Source organism: Penicillium soppii (genome assembly GCF_028829465.1).
Source record: "Penicillium soppii strain IBT 18220 chromosome Unknown utg000005l, whole genome shotgun sequence".
Classification (NCBI taxonomy): domain Eukaryota; kingdom Fungi; phylum Ascomycota; class Eurotiomycetes; order Eurotiales; family Aspergillaceae; genus Penicillium; species Penicillium soppii.
In genome coordinates this window covers 1,735,173-1,749,335 of record NW_026643235.1, presented here as the reverse complement: position 1 = coordinate 1,749,335, position 14,163 = coordinate 1,735,173, and the positions used below count along the sequence as shown (strand labels likewise).

At 50.9% G+C, this 14,163-nt stretch overlaps 7 protein-coding genes across 7 annotated transcripts; 4 read left to right on the top strand and 3 right to left on the bottom strand.

The window, feature by feature from the left end:
• Window positions 1–42: 42 nt before the first annotated feature.
• N7529_006102 (putative non-repetitive nucleoporin) lies at window positions 43–4,302 on the bottom strand (the record flags this gene model as incomplete). The annotated part of the gene is made up of 4 exons (XM_057241629.1): window positions 43–654; window positions 709–1,478; window positions 1,529–3,973; window positions 4,023–4,302. 4 exons carry the CDS (start codon window positions 4,300–4,302, stop codon window positions 43–45), a joined length of 4,107 nt encoding a protein of 1,368 aa, XP_057096988.1.
• Window positions 4,303–4,584: 282 nt separating this feature from the next.
• N7529_006101 (uncharacterized protein) lies at window positions 4,585–5,174 on the top strand (the record flags this gene model as incomplete). The annotated part of the gene is made up of 2 exons (XM_057241628.1): window positions 4,585–4,724; window positions 4,775–5,174. 2 exons carry the CDS (start codon window positions 4,585–4,587, stop codon window positions 5,172–5,174), a joined length of 540 nt encoding a protein of 179 aa, XP_057096987.1.
• A 122-nt stretch (window positions 5,175–5,296) lies between these two features.
• On the bottom strand, window positions 5,297–6,130 carry N7529_006100 (uncharacterized protein; the record flags this gene model as incomplete). Its single annotated transcript, XM_057241627.1, has 4 exons — window positions 5,297–5,581; window positions 5,631–5,809; window positions 5,863–5,977; window positions 6,029–6,130. The coding sequence occupies 4 exons, from the start codon at window positions 6,128–6,130 to the stop codon at window positions 5,297–5,299; spliced, it is 681 nt and encodes a 226-aa protein (XP_057096986.1).
• A 158-nt stretch (window positions 6,131–6,288) lies between these two features.
• N7529_006099 (5-formyltetrahydrofolate cyclo-ligase) lies at window positions 6,289–7,033 on the top strand (the record flags this gene model as incomplete). The annotated part of the gene is made up of 2 exons (XM_057241626.1): window positions 6,289–6,376; window positions 6,441–7,033. The coding sequence occupies 2 exons, from the start codon at window positions 6,289–6,291 to the stop codon at window positions 7,031–7,033; spliced, it is 681 nt and encodes a 226-aa protein (XP_057096985.1).
• A 21-nt stretch (window positions 7,034–7,054) lies between these two features.
• Window positions 7,055–7,435, bottom strand: N7529_006098 (small nuclear ribonucleoprotein E; the record flags this gene model as incomplete). Its single annotated transcript, XM_057241625.1, has 3 exons — window positions 7,055–7,104; window positions 7,163–7,253; window positions 7,313–7,435. 3 exons carry the CDS (start codon window positions 7,433–7,435, stop codon window positions 7,055–7,057), a joined length of 264 nt encoding a protein of 87 aa, XP_057096984.1.
• Window positions 7,436–7,630: 195 nt separating this feature from the next.
• On the top strand, window positions 7,631–10,820 carry N7529_006097 (mRNA transport regulator MTR10; the record flags this gene model as incomplete). The annotated part of the gene is made up of 6 exons (XM_057241624.1): window positions 7,631–7,756; window positions 7,810–7,902; window positions 7,955–8,227; window positions 8,278–8,368; window positions 8,434–10,674; window positions 10,732–10,820. The coding sequence occupies 6 exons, from the start codon at window positions 7,631–7,633 to the stop codon at window positions 10,818–10,820; spliced, it is 2,913 nt and encodes a 970-aa protein (XP_057096983.1).
• A 767-nt stretch (window positions 10,821–11,587) lies between these two features.
• On the top strand, window positions 11,588–13,909 carry N7529_006096 (putative C2H2 finger domain protein; the record flags this gene model as incomplete). Its single annotated transcript, XM_057241623.1, has 1 exon — window positions 11,588–13,909. One exon carries the CDS (start codon window positions 11,588–11,590, stop codon window positions 13,907–13,909), a length of 2,322 nt encoding a protein of 773 aa, XP_057096982.1.
• Window positions 13,910–14,163: the final 254 nt, after the last annotated feature.

Genomic DNA, 14,163 nt, shown 5'->3' with positions numbered 1-14,163 from the left:
TCTCAGGGAATGAAGATCCCTGCACACATACCACTCGCCACATCAACGCAGGATATCATCAATCCGGGACCGCAACTCATGAGCGGTCTCCAAATGCTCCCCACTTATCACGTTGCTCTGCATCAGGATCAGCAGCATCTCAGAGACCCGCTCGGCGACAATATCCGACCCAAAGACCATGCCGCCGAGTCGCACAGTCTCTTGGAACCAGCCAGTCAGCAGGTACAGTAGGTCATGTGCAATATACCTGCGATTGGTGCCGTGGAAGGGTGCTTCGTCGGTGTAGTACATTGTTTCGAGAACGGCGTACAGGGACTCGTGCGCCACGCCAAGGTCCAAGAACAGATCCACTACCCAAGTCGGCGGCCCGACGCTCCGCTGGAATTCCAAGGAATAACGTTCGAGCATGGGGACTAGTTCGCGAATGGGGAATATCGTTTCCGACATCCGCAGGCGGCTTCCCAGACTCCGCACTTTTTCGATCACCGCTTCGAAAGGTTGCGGTGAGCCCCTTGCAACGGTTGCGTCATGCGTCGCTTGGATCAGATGTTGCCAGGTTGACTTGACGTCTGCTGCATTGCGGTGGTCTGCTTGGTAGAAGATTTGGAGACAAATGTCGTGATAGCCAGCTGAGTCGGCGTATTGGTTGAAGAGCTAGAAGATGTCAGTAAGTGTCCCGAACGAAACGCACGGTCAGAGTTAGCTTACTGTGCTGATATCCATGATTGGTCCATCGACCTCCGCCAGTACCTCGGCTTTCCGTGCGGTGACAATGCGCTCATCATCCTTGAGTCTTTGCAAAAGGTCATCCTGAATATTGGCCACATCAATGAGGTTCGAGATCTCCTGCAGCAGACGCTGCCTTGACTGGCGCCCAACGTCGGGTGTGAAAATAGAAGCATTGGCGCGGGCCTGGCCAAGATATTCGATGCGAGAGCTCAATGGCAAATTGAAAGCACTGTTTGCCAAGTGGAACTGGACCTGGGCAGCCTCGAAGAATCGCTCAGATTGGGCGTAGTATTTCCAGAGCAGGTCTGCGTGGCCCAGATCATCGTTAGACTTACGCTGGAGGTATGTAACCACAAACAGTGACTGGGTCTGCAGCAAGCGCTCGCTCCAGCCCTGCTCGAGGTACCAATCGTAAAGGCTTGTCAGGAACACCTCATCGGTCGAGTCGGAAATCACGCCATACGCCTCGTTCTTGCGTTTGGAGATGATGGTCAGTTGGCCGTCAATAGCGCCAGGGTCAGATGCAGCAAGGGTATCAACTGCGAGCACGACCTTGAAAATAAGATCGTAGCACTGCTTGCGGAACAAAAAGTACTCCTTGCGGGGGTCCTGGGTAATTGTAAGAATTTGGTAGGGTCCATTGGGTAGGGGGTATCGAACCTGCTCGGGGCGTCCATCCATGATCCAGGAGTAGGCAAGATTGGCTTTGTCGGAACGGGCAGCGCCATTGAGTGCCAGTTGGATAGCGCCTAGAAAAAATTAGCACAGAATATCGAAGCTGACCGCAAGCCACACTTACCTGCAAAGAACTGGTTGACAATGAAATTGTCCACAGCCGAGACCAGGTAATCCATTGGTAGGGACTCAGCTACCTGCTGGAAGAGATGTAGGCTCTCGTTCAGCAAATTGCGGCCAAGCTCTGTGTTGGCACCGGCCTCGGTTGCACGCTTCAGCATCTCCTGGGCTTTGAAAATCACGACATCCTCTGTACTGCAGAAGCTGCCGCATCGTCGGCGTAGTGCATCAGCCACCGTCTCGACGTTGGATCCCTTGGCAATGTTGCGGTTGACAATGCCCTTCACCAGCTCCTTGGCGATATCATGGCCCTTGCTAGAACTGAACAACTCCTCAAAGGTGAGGCTGAGGAACTTTTCCTTGGACTCAACTGGCAAGGTGGCCACAATTTCATCGACTCGCTCATCAAACAGAACAAGAATGAATGAAATGCCTTCGATTGTGTGTGATACCAATTGAACAAGTGAATGCAGTGCGCGGTGCTCGGCTTGCAGCGCGGTTTCTTCGGTCTTGGTGTTTAGGCGATTAAGGGCATCGGGGCCGCTGAGTCCCTCAATGAAGTTTCTGTTTACCCTGAAGAACTCTTGAAGCGAGGAGAGATCATGCTGGATGGTCTGCAACTTGGCGGAACTCACAGAGGCCGAAACCGTCTGTGCGCCATTGGCTCCACTACCCACCTTGGCAATCCTGACCTTCCAGATAGATCGCAGCAGACGGGAGATATAGAGAGCAATACCCGCGTGTCGCGGAGAGGGCTGCACTGCATCGAGAGCAGATGTTGTTCCATCCGCCACAGCATTCTCATTCAAATGGGCCCGACCACCTTGTTCAATGAAGAACTGGCGTGCTGCAGACAGGATGTCTGGATCAGTAATTCGGGTCAATCTTTGATCAGTGGAGATCTCCACACCCTGGCCACAAGCCACCGCCAGAGCAGTCGCCAGCGCCTCGCTCCGGCCGTATAGTTTGATGAAGTTTCTTCCCTCACCTTCAGGGCCCTCGTCGCGGCTACCACCGCTGCGGAGCAGGGCCGCAAACATATCCACAAGACGACGGCGGCGAATGATATGAACACCACCATTGGTCAGGATCGCAATCTCCGCTGCTGGATGATCGAATTGAACAGCCAATTCATTAGTCACTGATGAAGGTGCCGAAACCAGTCCAATGTCCTCGGCTTTGCCTCCCAGATCTAAGATTATGGCCGACTCGGCATCTTTGTGACCGTTGGTCGAATTTTCCTGTACATGAGCGACCCGGCCGGAGTCAGGAGTCGAGATAAAAAGAGTATCCATCGTCTGGTGTGGGTCTTTGGTGGTGAAGCAGAAGAAATAACCAGGCGAATATCGCTCGGCGAGTCGAGTGGGCGAGAGAGTGGTGATCTGACCAGCAGAAGCCGAAAGTGCGCCAATAGAGGAAGCAGATACATTTGCGCCGGGCGTGATATCGAGTGGTGGTGTCTTCACATGCAGCGCCTGCATGCTTGTGGGAGGGTTTTTGCCGTTCGATGCAGGGCCCCAGTTGTATGAACCAGTGGCACTGAGGTAGATCCGGTAACCGGTTGCAGTTGTCGCAACCAAGTGGTAACGGGAAGCCTCGGTGACAGGCACGGGACTGATCGAGACAATTTTGACCTTGGGGTTGAGGGTTTCGTTCGAGGTGATAATGTGCCCAATGTTGGAGTATATATCAATAGCGCGTTTTGTGATTGCGAGAGTCAAACTACCCTCGGATCCCAAGTGGAATACACGGATCGTAGAAGCGGAGGAGAGCGTGTAGAGCAAGTTCCGGCTTTCATCAAGTGTCATCTGCACTACATTCTCGACCGAGCTCTGTGCAAGATTCGTCAGGCTCATTGATGGCCTGAAAGCCAACAATCGGGAGCTGGTATGGTTGACTCGACCACATCTGCCTTGGAACCACCTCTCCTCTTGTTGGTAGGTCACCTCGTGCACATCGGTATCGGATGATCCTCCGAAGAAAATGCGCCCAGTCGAATCAGACGCCGCGAAAACATTAATATCCAAGCCCCGAACTGAGACTGACATCCCGGTGTGATACAAGGTGACTTGTTGGCCTCCACTGGGCGTCTTTTCATAGCCCATTCCCAGCAAAATGATATCTGCGGTCGTCGAGATCACCAGTAGATGAGTGATCGCAGGCAAAAAGACTCCCGCACGCGGTTTGGTGAGCTTGACGGCGTTGATGCTGTTCGGTTGGTCCTCAAACCCGACCAATTGAGGATTCGGGTGTGTGAAGTCCCAAATGTACAATGCGTTGTCAATGGCCACCCACGCGTGATTCAGCTCCGCAAACAGGCCCATGCTCGTCGAAACTTGTGCACGGTTGTATTGATCGAAGATTTGGTCTGGGATGTCGTACATCTTAACTTTTTGGAATGGTGCCCATGATTGAGCCACTGGGATGTTGTACTCGGAGGATGAGCCCTCTGTTTTTGGTCAGTTGCGTTCGGAGGTCTAAGACCAGGGTGATCTTACGGGACAAATAGCTGTCAAGATCGGGGTAACGCGATTCACTTTGCAGAGCACTGTTGATTGTTCGCGCCCCGCGCTCCTCGGTGCTCACTGTTTGATTTTGAGTCTTCGATGCTGCTGGGGGGAGCTTCGGCATGGGGGTCTGGGGAGTTTGCGCCTGCATTGGCGACCTGGATGGGAGAGGTCTCGGTCCAGTTGGGGCTGGGGTTTGAAAGTAAGCTCCAGGAAGGGGTTTCTGCGGCGTCGCCGGAGGCAGATTTGTTGGAAGAGCCGGGTACGACATGATGGCGTTTGGAGGGAAGAAGGGAGGATCCCCCGCTAAAAAAACACAAGGAGCTGCAGAGTAGGGTCGGACGAAAAAAGCGGATAAAAAAGAGAATTAACAATGACGATGAAAGAAGGTCTTGAAGAAGATTGGATTTATTCAAGGTCTTTGCGAAAAGAGAGTCAACACTGGGAACGCACAGACCATTTGAGATCTTCCGCCTTTTGTGTCTATTGAGCAACTTCCTCTTTCTGATTGTTATTCTTCTTATTCTTGTATTGTTTTTCTCTGTTCAATACAATGTTTCAATCAATTCGATTCTCTTCTCGCCTACCAGCTCGTCTGGTCAGGTGGAATTCCACTGGTCCTGTTCTGCCACCCTTGATGGCTACTCTGCGGACTGACCTGAAAACTGCCATGAGAGCGAAGGACACTACAAGGTAGGATTTCTATCAATTCCTTTCTTCAGTTCAGCAAGCTTATTATTCAGACTTAATGTATTGCGCGCTTTGATCTCCGAGACCAACAATGCCGCCAAATCTGCCTCCCCGATCCAAACAGACATTCAACTCTTGTCGCTGATCCGGAAACGCTTGAATGCGTCCAAGGATGCAGCTAAAGAGTTCGAGGCCGCAGAGAGACCCGATCTCAAGGAGATGGAAGATGCGCAAGTTGTAGTTTTGGAGGAATACGCTGGTCAGGTCAAGACTCTCCCTGTGGCCGAGATCAAGGAAGTGGTTGTCAACGAGATCACTTCGATGATCAACGCTGGTACAAAACCCAACCAAGGAACAATTCTCAAGGCTCTTTTCGCCGCTGGCGGTCCGCTGGACGGCAAGCCTGTTGACCGCAAAGAGGTTGCTACAGAGGTCAAGAACGCGCTCGAATGAGCAAAGTTACATTTCCCCATTGTACAGTAGTGTCACAATAGCCATATAAAGGCAGTCAATTATCATTATAATGCAAAACAGAAAGAAGTCCCAACTCCATGCAAACAGCCAGCCTAACCGGTTCATGAATAGAAGAAAGCAGCCCCTCCAAGAGATGTCATCAGAACACCCAACCACCACCATCGATTAGGGTTGATCAATTGATCTCTGCTGATCAGGTAAAACCCAGTGTCTGCTCGAGCCTCCCTCTTTGCCTTATGTCCTGTGGGATTGGGATTCAATGTTGAAGTAGGAAGCATCTTCGGTTGCTCATGAGCGATGAACATAGGGTGCACCTTGGAGCCGTCCGTTCTGGTCAACTCGAGGCGTTTAGTGCCGTGGTACTTATCGATACCGACAGAGTATGCCTATGGGATGTCAGAAGAAGCCAACTGCCAACGATAGATAGATGCAGACCTTGAAACGCTCAGTGGCGTTAAAGCGTGTATAGTGACCCGTATCCTTCTTGCAAGGATCTGACAGAAGCTGACGACCATCTACAGCAATCGGTGTCAGAGTCAGAGATCCATTTGCAAACACAGCATAAGAGCCGTGTTGCCACTGCATGATTCCTCCGGGGCATTTTGGTTCGGCGGCTACAGCACATTAGCATACTGATGATCCAAGGATCTATACAGAAACGACCCACGATTGGAAATTGCCCGATAATAGGCTGATTCATAATTTCCATCTTTGTCGAATGAATACGATATCCCGGTCAAATTTGGCTCGAGTAGTTTGTCGTTCAACGGATCGTAGAATCCCTGGTCAGCGTTAGTTATCCCATTCATGATTGTTGTATAGTTCGGACACACTGGACCGGTAATGACCTGACGAGATTTAGTAGTCCATGTTCCAACCAAATCATTGGCATTTGCCAAAACGACCGTCACCAAAAGACTCCAAATTAAAAACATCTTGTTTGACGAAGAGAAAGAAAGACCCCAAAATTAAAAGGGAGTATTTGAAGGACGCCCTTCATTCAAGTGGAGACAAAAACAGGGAGCAACAATGTCCTTATCATTATCGTGTGGAATGGAGGATCTTCTCTCCCTCACAACTACCTAAGTACCAAATGGCTTTTCAATCTGCGAAGCGCGACCTGCGCAAAAGGATGAGATTGGCTCTGTCGAGTCTATCTGCAACTGCTATAACTCAACAATGTTAGCCACTTCTTTGGTTCTTTTTTCCTGTTTCATCTAAAACCATACTAATCCTCCATCCCAGCAATCTCCGCAACAACCAAGTTCTTGTCACTGGCCGAGTATCAGAACGCCAAAAGTATCGCAGTATACTTGTCTATGCCCAGTGGAGAGCTTTCTACAGCTGGGATTGTACATGATGCTTTAAAAAGTGGGAAACAAGTTTACATCCCATATATTCATACCAAGGACAAAACGTCCGTCATGGATATGCTTGCACTCGGATCCACGGAGTTTGAATCGTTACAACCAGATAAATGGGGAATCCCATCACTTCAAGCTACACAGATTGAAGGTCGGCAGAATGGTTTGACACAGGGGTTGGATCTTATTGTGATGCCGGGCATGGCCTTTGACCATGAATTTCGACGCCTCGGTCATGGCAAAGGATATTATGATCATTTTTTAACGCAATACTCAAAACAGACCAGCAAAATGCCATTCCTTGGTAAGAAATCCCAGAAATCCGTGTATTTCCCCGAACTGAACTCCATGGTAGTTGCGCTCTCTCTCCAAGACCAATTGCTCTCCGAGGACATTCCCGTGGTGGAGCATGACTGGTTGGTCGATGCGATCGTGGTTGGCGATGGTCGATGCTTGGTTCGTAGTGCAACTTGAAAATGAAAGAAAAGCGATAATTCAAACGGCTTGGATAAGAGAAACGTTGTCTCCCTTGAGGAGAATTTGACCTGCGTGGAGGGATTAGCAGCTGTATTTCTGGTGATAGCTTCGTTTCTATTTCCGTACCTAATGGCCTGCGCTTCTCTTCCTCTGTCTTGGTAGCGAGGCGAACCTCCACAGCATCATCGATAACCAGGTTCATGAACTCATCAAATCCCTAAGAGTTGTTAGCTTCAAAAAAACCCGACTGTAACGTGATATTCCAGGACAACATACCCGGATCTTTCCCTCAATTCTGAAGGCAAGCTGCTCATACAACCATACTGATACAGTGCTGCGCTTCTGCAGCAAGTTGAAAATAAAATGAATAGGAGCCAACAGAGTCTTTCGGGGAGCCATGATGTAGTAGTAGGATGTTTGATCTGGAGATAGTTGTCACAGTGAAGAGAAAGCTTCGGGCCCGGGCGGTCTGTGAGTTGATTACGGTATTTTGCCCAAACCCAAGGTGGGCCACTATCCCACCTTTCAACCCCCCTCCTCTTTTTCTAAACATTTGCTGATACATTGCTGAGCCTGATTCAATTCTATTTCAAAATGGCCAGCAAGGAAGCCGGGCAGGCATTCGCCCCGGTCCTGGCGGCTGTCGCGACAATGCAGGGGAATGTGTCTAGGTCTGACAAGACTCAGGCTCATGAATTTCTTGAGAAGTTCCAGAAATCGGTAAGCTATCTGTCGGCACTTGGAATACAGGGCTTAGGCTGACCTGTCAATAGATTGAGGCTTGGACCACCACCCATGCTTTGTTACAGTCCCCCGATGTACCAATCGAAGCCAAATTGTTCGCCGCGACTACACTGAAGGGAAAGGTAAGGTTATTTCAAGCTGCCTCTTTTTTTGGATTTCTCTCTGATTGCGCAGATTATCTTTGATCTCGATCAACTTGATCCCGATTCGGTAGTGGCGCTCCGAGATTCTGTCTTGCACCTGTTGGTGGGATTTGCGGCGGGCCCGCGCCCTATCCAGACCCAGCTATGTGTTTGTTTATCCAGTCTAGCGATCCAGATGCTAGGATGGAAAGATGTTCTGGGTACTGTTGGAGCGGCTTTGGGCAACACCGCAGGAGACTGCGTGCTTGAATTCTTGAAGATCTTGCCCGAAGAAGTTACTGAGGGGCGCAAGATCAACCTCAGCGTATGTTTGTCGGATAATATTTACGGAGGTCGAACTGACGAATGCAATAGGAGGAGGAACTGCTTGATAGAACACAGACTTTGTTAGAAGGAAATGCGGAAGCAGTTCTAACTTTGTTGGTTCAATATGCTCAATCGTCGCGTATGTGTTGACTAGCGATGTTTCAAACTCGTGATAAATTGGGGCTCGGAACTGACTGAAAATAGCTTCCGCCGCAAACAACCCTCGTCTCCTCGACTGTATCACTTCGTGGCTTCGTGAAATTCCCGCGGCCAGAATTGTTGAGACACCTCTACTCATGGATGTTATCTTCGGGGCGCTGGACAATGATAACTCTTTCGATGCTGGTGTCGATTGTGTCTGCACACTTTTCCGCGATACCAAGGACGTGGACGAGTCTTTGGCCGTTATTCAAGCCCTGTACCCGCGACTTATGGCACTCCGCCCCAAGATTGCCGAAACTGCTGAGGCCGAGGATTTGGAGGCTTTCAAGGGTATCACAAGGATATTTGCTGAGGCCGGTGAATCATGGGTTGTCCTCGTTGCACGTATGCCCAATGAGTTCCAGGATCTTGTTGAAGCGCTCCTCGAGTGCTGTGCACGCGACTGGGAACGGGATGCAGTGTCCTTGACCTTCATTTTCTGGTACGAGGTCAAGCAATACATTACCCTGGACCAATACGCCAACGCCCGCGCCACTTTCCAGCCCATATTCTCCCAGTTGGTGGACATCATGGTGAAGCACCTCGAGTTCCCCACCCCAGACGAAGGGGAGACAGATTTGTTCGCTGGAGACCGCGAACAAGAGGAAAAGTTCCGTCAGTTCCGTCATGCCATGGGTGATGTGCTCAAGGACTGCTGTGCTGTTGTGGGTGTGAACAATTGCCTTGCTAAAATCTACCAATTGATTCAGCAGTGGGTTGCCAAGTATGCGTCACAGGCTAGCCATGAGCATGTTCCTCACTGGCAGGAATTGGAGGCTCCTCTTTTCGGTCTTCGCGCAATGGGCCGCATGGTCGATCCCGAAGAAAGCACTATTCTCGGAGAATTGATTCCTCTCATTGTCCAGATTCCGGATCAGGAGAAAGTCCGATTCCAGGCAATAATGGCACTGGCCCGTTACACTGAATGGACCGCTCTCCACCCTGAAACTTTGGAGGCTCAACTTAACTACGTGATTTCAGGATTTAGCCACGCCTCTCAGGAAGTCGTGCAGGCCTCCGCCCTTGCATTCAAATTCTTGGGCACGGACTGCCAAAAGCTCTTGGGTGGCCACGTCGTTCAGCTCCATACCTTCTTCGAGTCGGTTCTCGACAAATTGAAGCCCGCCAGTCAAGAGGAGGTGACTGAGGGCGTTGCCGCTGTGGTCTCGGTCCAGCCTCATGAGAAAATTTACGAGTCTTACAAGATGTTCTGCGACCCCATCATGGACCGAATTATGAGATTAGCCAACAGCGCACAGAACGAAGCAGACCAGCGAGCCGTGGCTGATCATCTACAGCTGATTACCATATTTGTGCAGGTGGTTACTCCCATTCTCGCACCGGGTGAAGAAAACCCTGCCGTTAAATACTGCGGCGAAATTCTGCCCATAATGACCACGATTGTCATGAACTTTACGTCTTCCACGCCTATTCTCGAGCGTGTGTGCCGATGCTGGCGATACATGATTATCTCTTACCGCACTGGCATGATTCCCCTTCTTCCAGCTCTGGCCGAGAGCATCGCCAATGGCTTCCAGGCCTCCCGCGAAGGTTGCTTCCTGTGGGCCACGGATGCTGTGGTGCGGGAATTTTCCGATGGAGCCGAGTACGTCGACCAAGCCACCAGTGATGCGGTCTTCCAGTTCTACGAGCAGCAGGCCATTGCATTCCTGCGGATCATGAACGATCTCGCCCCCGAGAACTTGCCCGATGTGATAGAGGATTTCTTCCGCCTGTCCTCCGATGCCGTCCGATACTACCCTAAAAAGTGCATCAGCTCGTCCCTTGCCATTCCCATCTTCTCTGCTGCTCTCAGCGCCCTCACACTTCAACAAGTCGAACCCCTCATTGCTACGCTTCATTACTACCGGGATCTCTTCGGCTTTGCATTCGAGAAGCCTATGGTCTCCCAATTCACCAGTCCGGAAGGTCAACCTTATGTCACTCCGCCTGAGGTCCGCGAGGCGGTGAAGGCATTGATCCTCTCGCAAGGCCAGCTTTTGGCCCAACGCGTTCTGACCGGTATGATGTTTACTTTCCCCGGCGACTGCTTCCCCGATGCGTCAGGAGTCGTCATGACTATGTTCGAACTCTTGCCTCAAGAAACCGGTCAATGGCTGCAAACCACCCTGCAGATGCTCCCACCCGGCTCATTGAAGCAAGGCGAGGGCGAGAAGCTCCTCAAGAACGTCTCAGACAAAGTCCATTCTGGAGAGAACCGCAAAATCCGTGCCCTCCTTCAAGGTAAGCACCCCCCACCCTCCCTTCTTTCTCCGCTCATTTCATTCTAATTCCGAACAGACTTCACAAACTCATACCGCCGCCGCAATGTGGCCCCACGGGATGGACTCGGTCGACTAGAGGCCACTCGGTTCCGATTCAGCGGCTGAGATACTGCATATGTCCTTCTCTCAGTGCCCAGTACTCAAAAACAACCCACGGGAGCATTTGCACATCAGGTGTTGGTCCTTTGCTATTGACGCGCCATGTGGTACGATATGATGGCACGAAACTTGGTCTCGTGATGAATTATGATCTGCCGGTACGCCGGCCTGACCAGAAATTGAACTCTCTGGCTTCCACAGTTACTACCATTAGGGTGCGAGCTTGGACTCGATTCGGTGGACTTTCTAGATACTCGGAACTCATGTCTGCATAGAGACGCTTGACAGTCTCCGTGTGCGGGTATGTGATTACGAGCAATGAATCTCTTAAGAAAAATTTTCAAACATGTCTGGAGTTGTAGTTAAAACAAGAGTAGTTGAACATCAATTAGACCCGAAGTGTTATACATAATGAAAGGATATGCCCTGGTTTCCAAGGTTGTCTATATAGTTTCGATGCTACAATTACATAAATATATATATACATGTATAGCTTGAAAAGATGACTTCAGGTATCCTCATGTATCTCAATAACAGAGAGACAAAACACACCAGTCGCACACTTATTTAAAAACTCGAAACTATTTGCTTAAACGTTTAACCCGTTGAGTTGTTCTTCACCAAACTATCTCCGCCACCCCCCACCGAACATCTCCGCACTTCCCCAGGCTTTGACCCGAGTTTGCGCTTAAACTCTTCCCTACACCCTTCCACTCTCGTTTTTGGATATTCGGCATCCTGAGTCCGATTTCCGTGCTCATGGCATGAAAAAGATGGAGATTGATGGTCAACCCTCCAAGAGACGGCGACGTAGTCGCAAAGTCCTCTCCGATCGCAAGTTCGAATGCACCTACGAAGGCTGTGGAAAGAGTTACTCGCGCGCCGAGCACCTCAGTCGCCATGCGCTCAACCACACTCCCAAACAAATATATCGTTGCGACTTCCCGAACTGCTATCGCTCGTTCGTACGACAGGATCTCTGCGCTCGTCACCGTGAACGACACACGACAAGTGGCTCTCAGCTTCAAAAAAGGGACCATCTCACCGATAATGATACAAAGACCTCTCCTACTTCGTCGCCAGGTCTTACGGTCCCAGAATACTTCGTTAGCTCCGAGGAACCTCGATCGGTCTCTACATACCCGCTCACCACTGGCGTTGAGAGTGAGATGCCAGTAGCGCAATACCCAGATTTTCCTGGTGTACTCAACCAGCCGGATAATCTCATCGACCTGGATTCCATGTCGTACCCAATATTTGGTGGGGAAACATACAATCGCTCGCCGTTCGCCATGGCAGATGATTTTGCAGCGTGGTTGTTCAGCGAACCGCTCGCCCCGCTCGGGTATGGAATGGTTCCGCTTGTTCAGAACCAATTCTACATAAACGAGCCTTCGTATAGCAATGATAATTTTTGCGCAGTGATCCCACAACATCCAATGAGCGTGACTAGCATCTTGGACTCCGGAGCACCGCCAGCTATCATTTCAGAAGAAAAGCGTCAAGAGCTCCTGCATTTGATGTCGACTCGCTTCAATGAGGCGGCATATGCAGCCGGCGCAAAGCGCAAAGACTCCCTCATGGACGGAGATTTAAACAACGACCGCCATGTTCTGAGCTTGCGCATGATGCAGACGTACATAGGATCTTATTGGTACCACTTTCATGCACAATTGCCCATCTTGCATCAGCCTACTTTCGTTGCTGATCGTATTCCCAATCTGTTACTGCTGGCCGTTATGGCTATAGGCGCTGCAACCTTGAATACACACCATGGCCAGACGGTCACCGAGGCAGCAGCGGAATTGGCCAGCTTCATTGCGTGGCATTTGCGCTGGGAGATCTTCATGGATGCCGACTTTCGGCCTCCAGCCAAACTTTGGGTCTTCCAGTCTTTACTCCTGCTGGAAGTCTACGAGAAGCTATTCTCTACGCGTGCCCTGCACGAACGCGCTCATATTCACCACGACACAACTCTTACTCTCATGCGCCGAGGCAGTTCCCTCATCGGCAGCTCGTCGTTCGACACCCCCGAAGCCAAGGAAGAAGATGAGTCGTGGTCAACATGGATTAAAGCAGAGGCCACTCGCCGTGTAGCATTTGCTGCCTTCGTCCTGGACTCCACACACGCCACGATGTTTGGGCACTCGGCCAAAATGGTCGCTCATGAACTGCGACTCCCACTACCCTGCGACGAAGCCCTATGGGCGGCTACCAGCGCCGCAGAGGTCGCCCGCGTCCAATCAAGCCTGCAATCCCACGGCGTCCGCCCAATAATGTTCCTAGACGGCCTCAAGCGCACATTGAATGGCCAACCTGTCCGTACCAACGCCTTCGGTCGAATCATCCTCATGGCCGGCCTCCTAAGCGTTTGCTGGCATCTTAACCAGCGAGACTTGCAAATCAGCTCATTGGGCGTGGGCCAGAGTCTCGGCGGAAGAGATAAATGGCGCACTTCACTCCTCCGCGCATTCGATAATTGGCGCCGCGATTACGACGAAGCACTCGGTCCTTCCACGACTTCCGAGTCCCGCAACGTATTGCACGGTCTAGCTCACATGGCCTCCCACGTCGATATAGCAGATCTCCAAATCTTCGCAGGCGCAGGAAGACTAATGGGTCGCTGTATTACAGCGCGCGATCACCGCGCCGCAAGGGAAAAGACAGAGCGATGGGCGACCAAAGCCTCTGCGCGCGATGCCACATTCTACGCTCTCAAATTTCTCTCCTCGTGTTTCTTAGATCCAGCCACGCAGCCCGGCGAATACGCCGCCCGTGACGATTACCTTCTCAACCGACCTTGGGTAATGTATTTCGCAGCATTGGTGGTCTGGACCTACGGCTTCGCATTGGATGGACCACTTCGTCCGGTGCCCATGCTGGCAACGGTTGCCGATCGCGAGAGAGACATGCAGGCATTTCTCCATCGCATGAGCGAGATCCAAGAACCGAACGAACTGGAGGCCATGAGCGGTCGCAATGGATGTCTCGGGTTGCTAATGATCTTGCGAGACTCATTTGCCAAACCACGCTGGGAACTGCTGGGCGAGGCGGCGAGGCTGCTGGACAGCTGTATCGCCAAGTTGCAGTCGTAGTTATAATTTGTTTTATTATGTATATATAAGAAATTCACATACATGTATGCACAGAGCATGTTGTCTATTGTACACATTGCCCAATAGCAGTTTCCCTGCATACATATGCACTAAACGGTTGCCCTAACAACCATCGCCGATCCCACATCAATTCCCCCCAGACCCTCTTCAGACATCAGACATCAGACATCTGCATATTTGTTTCCATCAATCTCATCTCAAATACAAAACATGGTATGGAATTCCTGAATCCC